This window comes from Mesitornis unicolor, unplaced genomic scaffold (genome assembly GCF_000695765.1).
Source record: "Mesitornis unicolor isolate BGI_N332 unplaced genomic scaffold, ASM69576v1 scaffold5018, whole genome shotgun sequence".
Classification (NCBI taxonomy): Eukaryota; Metazoa; Chordata; class Aves; order Mesitornithiformes; family Mesitornithidae; genus Mesitornis; species Mesitornis unicolor.
The window spans coordinates 163,751-171,892 of record NW_010201111.1 but is presented as its reverse complement, the minus strand read 5'-3'; the positions used below and the strand labels follow the sequence as shown (position 1 = coordinate 171,892).

At 40.0% G+C, this 8,142-nt stretch overlaps 1 protein-coding gene across 1 annotated transcript; it reads right to left on the bottom strand.

The window, feature by feature from the left end:
* Nucleotides 1-5,951: 5,951 nt before the first annotated feature.
* On the bottom strand, nt 5,952-7,559 carry RAG2 (recombination activating gene 2). Its single transcript, XM_010189964.1, has one exon. The coding sequence runs from the start codon at nt 7,557-7,559 to the stop codon at nt 5,952-5,954; it is 1,608 nt and encodes a 535-aa protein (XP_010188266.1).
* Nucleotides 7,560-8,142: the final 583 nt, after the last annotated feature.

Sequence of the window (8,142 nt, the reverse complement as noted above, 5' to 3'; positions counted from 1 at the left end):
GAACTACTACTATATTTTTTTAATTTTCTTTTATTTAGACTTGAATCTAGTTTAATCTTCTTTTTCTCCATTGTTGACATCTTCTGTAAACCAAAAGACTCTCTTTGAGAGTTTTGAACTTATTAGAGCAAACAGCACTGGAAGTTTAGGTATTTGCAAATGAAGTTTTTGTGGACAGAGATAACACCACCACACACACACAGCCATGCATCTGACTGCAGACAGCTGCATCATCTGGTTATGCACTCTATTGTTAAGCTTTTTGATTCTGAAGAGTCTTTAGAAAAATGGAGACACTTTTACTGACTTCATAGTAAATAATTTTCTTGTTCTGAAATGGCATTGACTGTAGTTTTTATACAATCACATCATGTATCTTGTTTTGGTTGGTTTTATTCTGGGGCTTTGTATTGTAAATTGCCATGTTATGAAACAATGTGAACTATGTTAGAAGCCTGTATTCTGGTCTCATGTATTTTTTTCCTCACAGGATTAATTCTATTGACTTTAAGCAAATAAGCTTTGACTTTTAGTCAGGTAGTTCAGACACAAATTCTAGATATTTACAGCATCCTAATTTTTGACTGCACTGAGTGTAGTGCTTTATCTCACTGCATGGCTTCATAATTTTACTTTTTCTTACTGTATTATAGTTTCTTTATTCAGGAAACCTGTTTAAAATAAAGGTCTTATAAATATTTGTAAATTTCCAGCTTTGTATTTCTTACCAGCTTTTCATCCATGCACATAATTTCATGGTAACACTCTTACTTTTCATTCAAATTGTGGATGTTTTTCATATTTAGGCTGTTCTAATACCCAGACAGCTGTGATTCCAGCCCTGTTCTGGAAGTCATTAAATTAACACAAATGAAGATTACACGCTCAGTCTCAGCAGTCCTTTCAGCACCTTTCCCCACAGGCAACCGCTTGACAGAAAACTAAACTAATTTTAAATCAGTTTTATTTAGTCTGTAAATAGCTTTTGCTTCATTTAAAAATACCTTCTCAGTGTTTGTTTAAAATCAGCCTTGCACTGTTATGTCTATGCTAATATGCTAAGCCTCTTCACTGGCTTCTGTGCATACTTTGCACCAAGTTTTGCCTCCTTGTCTTAGACTGAGCCACAAAGATTAGTTCCAATCTACCTTTCCGCTCATGATTTGTAGCTTCCCTTTATTTCACTTCAGAAAATCTTCCTTTCCTCCCTCCAATGACATCTCAGTGTCAGAAGACTTAGTAAACTAACTGGTTTGAATGGAATTAATAACGAGCAAATTAGGCTACCTGATTTCCTTGTGCAATCATGTAATTAGACATCTAATTGCTGGACTTTGTCTCACCAACTTAGTTCTTTCAGCTGTCCTTGAATAAAAAATGCTGAATGGAAAAACCAGAACTCATACAAAACAAAAAAAAAACAAGGCTCAGACAATTTCCTGGTAATTTAGGATTATTTAATTCCTTTATTCCTAAATCTGTAGTAACTGTCTGAATTTTACTTTCCATGTATTCCTATTAGAATCTGGATCAGATGAAAGAATGAGGTCTGCCACCACTCTTCTTCAGTATACTGCTTTAGGTGACTAATTATGGCATAATTTTCAAGCAGCTGACCAGCTGCAACTCCTAAGTGTGGGAGATTTTCTACCTTATGCATCAAGCTTAACATTGTCCATAATACAAAAAGACACATTAGAAAGGATTTAATCACCACCTTTTCTAACAGCTTCTGGAGAAAGGTCAAGAGGTGTATTTTCAATACCCAGCTTTTCCTCTGAAGATGAGCATTCTGAGCCAGTGGACAAGGGAATATACAACAACTACCACTTGGAGGAGGTCCTGCACACCTTTGGTAGTGGCCAGTGTCCTGTTCTTCCTGTAGGTGTGTATGTATTGAGAAACTGGAATGTTTAAATGGTTATTTTCTTGCCTTTTTTAAAGAAAAAATGGGCTTTGGTGTCACAATTTTCAAAGGTGAAGCAGAAACACCGAATTGGAGTTTGATTTTCAGAGGCTGTTACTCAAGCTCTTCCCAGACGTTAGTCTTATCTGAAATGAGGTAGGGTAGGAAATCAAATATAGAGGGAGCTATAGCCACCAATCATGGAAAAAAAGAAGTCAGTCAGTCTTTTTGTCTTTAATACATTGTGTCTAGCAGTAAATAACTTTACAGATTCCTTTTCAATCTGAATTCAATCTTTTCCTTTTGCTTTGGGCTCTCAGTTGCATTATTTCCACTCCTTTCATTGGTGCAATGAGTCACTCTGAACTGTGACACATGCTTTAGCGCTACCACTACAGTTTATGCTGTGCCTTTCCTGTAGATCATCCATGTACTTCAGAGTCCAAGCACCTTTCAATAGCAGTAAAATCCATATATTATTCTCCTAACAGCTGATAATAATAACACAATGTTATTAAAATGTGGCTGGGAACCGTGACGCTGCTTGTGGTTACAAAACACGTAGGTCAGTTGGATGCAGATATAGTAGAGATTTACTTCTGCACTCAAATCTACTTCACTTTATCTTCTAATTCTGACCTGCCTGAGGAAGAAACATCTTGTATTGATTAGCTGGTTTTGAAGACAATCAATGCTCTAACATGTGCATGACTCAAAAGTGTCATCAGAATTATCAAAGAATTAAGTACTTTCTGCAGTCTTGAATGCTATGTCAAGTGTCTTCTTTACAGGCTGATATTCATATATCTATGTTTGAGTCCTTTGGAATATTATGTTTTACTCTGACTCCCTCTTACTGCAGTGACTACAGTCTCTGAGCAGATTTAATGCTGCTTGTACTGTCCTTCGCTGTGATGCTGGGACACATTTTGACCAAGCAATTTCTACTCCTACTCAAAACATACATTAAAAAAACCCCAACCCTACATCTAAAACATACAATACACTAACACTATGCACTTAATGAGGAATATCGTAAAGTCTGACTGTGAATTGCTTTTTTCATAGCCACAGCCTTAAAGTAAAGAACAACAATTCAGGTAAGAGTTGGAAGGGGCTGTGATGAGCGCTTGCGCTTGCCACATGCTGAGTGTACCTGTTCTCAGCTCCTAGGTGACAGGCAGTCACTGCAGCTGCAGGAGTCAGTTTTGGAAACTCCAGAGATGCTCCCAACATACTGCAAGCACACCATCAGTACCTGCGCCACCAGGCTTTATCTTAGGCTGAACGTCACCTCTGCTAGGTCAGTGTCGAGCTTTCTCTTTGGAAAATGTTTCCATCCTTTTATTTGTTTGCACTAGCAGACAAATTTGTCACACAATGTGGGGTCTGAGAAATTGGAGATAAGGACAGTAACCGGGAGAGGTTAACAGGTAAAAACTGAGACTGGACATTGTCAGGGAGTTCAACAATTGTGAGGAGTCTTTTGTTATTGCAAAATGGTGAAGGGACAAGGAGGGGAGTTTTGTTGTGTGAGTATATTGTCCCACTTTTTTGGTGTTGTGATGATGTGGCTTTAATTTCTGTGGGTTTTTTTTGGTTGATGTAAAGGAAGTCTATGAAGAGGGCACGATGAATATATATTTTAATGACAATTCAACTGAGTAAGACCTATGAATAACCTACAAAAGGGGATGTTAACTATTGAATTTCACCAGTTTGAAAGGACTTTACATGTGCATGATATTAATCTATTCCTTGGAAAAACATATAGCACCATATACTCTGATCTTAGGTCAAGTAGCATGACAAAGGAAATGGGAAGCTGACACTGAAATCCATGAATTTATACCAATACCAAACCAGTGAGAGGGGAGTCAGGGTGATATACCTCTGATTTACAGACTCTACTAAAACTAAAACCTCCCTCAGCACATGAAATAGTTTGAAACAGAAACTTTGTATAGTTGCCCTTTACTTTCCTCTGCTGTTGACTTGAGTTGTGAAGGCTTTAAGGGGACTACTGTGCATACATGTCTGTGTTGACAGGAACACCGTGCTACACGTGCTGCTTTGTAAAGGATTGGCTGCTCAGGGTCTGCACATAGTGATGAAATGGCTGACAGCTTCTCCCATTTTTCTGTTTTTATTCAAGGGGTCCAGCATGAAAGCTGGGCTGTGAGCACTGAGCTATTATTGTTGGCTCAAAAATGTTGAGCTGATGGTATTGATTTTTTTAAAAGATGTTTGGAGCAATAATAAAAATAAAAAATAAACTCAAGAATGATGAGGCTTTACAAATAGCCAATAAAAGAATCCACAAAAAAGTTAGTAAACTCTTGGGCTACTTAATCCTTCTCAATCTGAATCCAATCTTCTCTCCTCATGCTTTGAGCAGCCAGCTGCATTTGTTTCCACCCTCACAATGCTCCACTGGCTCAATGAGTCACTCTGAGCTACAGCTTGCACTTTTCAGCTTTCACACTCTGCACAGTCACCCTGGGAGAGCAGAGAAAGAAATGCGCAGTGGAGGACCTGGAGTAAATGATAAAAGTCCTGTTCATCAGAAGGAACTTCTGAAATCAATGGGGAGATTACAGCATGGGGTGGCTGTGAAGCTAGACCCCTCATCAACTCCAGATGGCACACATGCTGTCCTTTTGTAGACTTTGGGATTTATCGTGTTGGATTTACCCCATGAGTAGATGAGGAAAATGCAGTTATTTTTATTATAAACTTTATTAGCTTACTAGATTTTTAAAAATACAAACACAAAGCTGTTGTTGAGCACAATGGTTTAAAAAAGCAATTTGATTTTTACTGTGAGATGATATTCCACATCTTTAGCCAAAACTGACATATAAACATTCACTACCTCTCAAAATAAAAAAGTCATTATCCAGAATTAAATGCTCCATATGTAAGCTTTTCATAATGGAAGTCCCTGAAGAAAACTGATCTTCAGTGTCTAAATATTTCATTATTTCTGACACAAGGGACTTAAGCTACCACTTTAGTTTAAAACCAGAGTAATTAGTTTAATTTTGTTTCATTACACGAACACAAAATTGGAGTAATGCAGGTATAAATTAGGCCAAATATTTTGAGAACTACTCACTAAGATAAAAAATTAAAATGGGTAATATAATGTACTTTATGGACACTGAGTACATGGGTGTCATGTCTTAGACACTTGTTCTGGAAGGGGAATCAGGAAAAGGGAAGGAGATCTATGGGTTGCAATAAAAACCCACCAGATTTAATAAAATAATAATAAAACCCAATATTAATAACAATGCTAATATAAAGTACACAGAGTTATACTCAGCTGATATAGTGGAGGAATAGGCTTCGTGAGTAGAACAGCAGGTGAGTCCCTCTTGAGATATCAGCCATCAAAGGAGAGCCATCCTCTGCAGACTCCCCAATTTATAGTGAATGTGATGTTTATGGTATAGAATAATTTTCGCTGGTCAGCTTGGGGTCATCTGCCCTGGGTTTTCACTCTCCCTAGCTTCAACATCTTGATTTTAACTCAAGACTGCTTAAGACCTTGATCATCACATACCAGTGCTGGCTGTAAACTATAACAAAGTGACTTATCACTTTGTTCCCACTGAAAACGAGTACTGAAGTCTTTTTAGAAATACAGCTTTCCTGAACAGAAAACTCAACCTAAGGTTCTATGCCAGTAAACCAGGGCAATGGGATAATGACTTACACTACTGGCAGTTCCATTAAACTCACTGGGGATAACTGGGGAGTAAGTTACAGAATAAAATATATCACAAAGTTACCAGTATCTGGCTGTGATTGTACAATGCCCTCTATGATAGGGTTCCTATCCAGATATTACAAAAATATGCACAGGAGACAAAATGAATTAATGAGCTTTGAAATGTAACTGAAATATTGAGATAATTGAAATCAATTAAATAAAAAAATCTCTTCAAGCTCAAATAACCCATTCTGCTTCAACCATTGCTAGTTGTCTTTGACTGTAATTTCACTTCCTCCCAGATGAATACAAATCAGCAGTGTAAATCTATTCAAACAATCTCCGAAGGAAGGACTTTTTCGCAGGCGTTGTTAACTTCATGGTTTTCTTTTTGCGGAGTGGTTTCATGGGTTGCTTTCTCAGGTGCACCACCTTTTTGGGAGTTTGTAGCCCTTTATTAAGGTCAACATGCTCGTTGCAGAAGTACTTGACATTTGCTTCTGAGAGACGTAGGAGCATGCTCTCTGAGAGATCCATACATTGTGCATGGACCCAGTGGCCAGCCCCGCTGGAACACAGGATCATTGCAGGCTTGTTGAGTTCTGTTGAATAGAAAGGGACCCAGGTGTTAATGTCAATATTGCAACTGGCAGAGCAGGTGATCCAGTAGCCTGTTTCTGATTCATCTTCTTCATCATCTTCATTGTAAGTATCAGCATCATCAACATCAAAGCTATTGGCTTCAGCGCTAAAACAAAACTCTTCTGAATCTTCAAATGGTGTGGAGTCTCCGGGGTCTTCAGTTGATATCTGAGAGCAAATTTGTGCTGCCAGTTCTTCCTCCTTGTCTTCTTCTGCTCCTTTGCATCTCAAAATGTAGAAGTAGTTTGCATCTGAGGCTAACTGTTTGTTGGCCCCTGGAATGCCCAGCAATACAGACCCTTTGCCCATATCACAGCCAAACCACATCCTGCAGTGTTTAACATCTGGTGTCCAGTCTGGGCTCACCCTTTCAACAATCTCTATCTTATTATCTTCCAGAACTATGGTGTTACACACCAACCGTTTCTGATTGTCAGACTGGTAGCCACCGACAAGGACAAATTCAGTATCACTGGTTTGAGTCACTATAGCACTTGACACAGATATCCCCCCTGGCAAGATGGTGCAGGTCACAGCTGGGCTGCCCAGTGGGAGATCAACCTTTAGTTTGTACAGTCTGGGGGGCCTGGTGTTATTTTGAAGAGAATAGCCTCCCAAAATGTAGATTGTATCATTTCTGGCAACAGAAACGTGGAAAGAAAGTCCATCTTGAAGCTCTGGAAGTATGTATGATGTACTACATCCAAACTCAAAATCAACAAGAAACACAGATGGCAAACAGTCAACTACGCTGTTCCATTTTTCGGTGGTTCTTTGTGCAAGAGGAGTGTACGATCTCCCTCCAAATATAACGCTGATGCTTTTCCCCCGGCTATGAACTACGTTAATTGTATGCCCGTATCTAGCTTCAGGGACATCTCCACCCAGCTCTTTCTCAACACATTGGAACACAGTTTTCTTGCTATTTTTGCTTACTAGGCTCATAACATAAATCTTATCAGAAAGGTCATTGTTAGGTGTTTTCCCACCGTGGATGATATACCGGTCCTCATCAGACTCCCCATTGCCTCTGAGCATGCAAAGAGCAGGGTAGCGGAGAGGGGGGAGGTAACAGGAGTCTTTAGAGAAGGCGGCAGGTTTCATTTTGAGCTCATTCTGCTTTGTATCAAGAAGAAAAACACCAGTGGGGCAGGATCTCTTTGGCCATCCTTTCTGCCCAAAAAAGAAAACATGCCCATCAAAATTCAGGAGAGAGAAGCCTGGCTGAAGCAAGGACGAATTACTGATGGCTGATACTGCCTGCAACGACATTTCATCTGCTGACTGGGCCATACTGTGCTCAGTATCTGAGAAGAAAAACCCACAAAGAAACAGATGAAACATGCTTCATGAAACATAACCCTACGAGAGCTGTTTAACAGTACTTGAATAAATAGTATTAAAGTTGCATTTCAGTTCATACCGAGACCCAAAAAAAGACCATTTTCTGCAACTCAAGACATGAATCAAGCAAAAGCTGTATACCAGTTCCGCGGGATTTTGTAATAACTATGGCCTGCTAGCAGGTAATAGCCTAATATTTGTTCGTGTGACCTCCGTGCCGACTCTGCAGCTCTGGGCTGAGGAGACCTCCCCGCTGCGGGCCCGGCCGCTCCCATGGAAACGGTGGCCCCGCGGCCTGCTGTTCTGCAACTCAAGACATGAATCAAGCAAAAGCTGTATACCAGTTCCGCGGGATTTTGTAATAACTATGGCCTGCTAGCAGGTAATAGCCTAATATTTGTTCGTGTGACCTCCGTGCCGACTCTGCAGCTCTGGGCTGAGGAGACCTCCCCGCTGCGGGCCCGGCCGCTCCCATGGAAACGGTGGCCCCGCGGCCTGCTGGGGCCGGTAGTTCTCGCTTGGCGCCTCGGCC

Bases quoted from the DNA above. Each gene is read 5' to 3' on its own strand.
- RAG2 (XM_010189964.1), bottom strand. From the start codon at position 7,559: ATGGCCCAGTCAGCAGATGAAATGTCGTTGCAGGCAGTATCAGCCATC.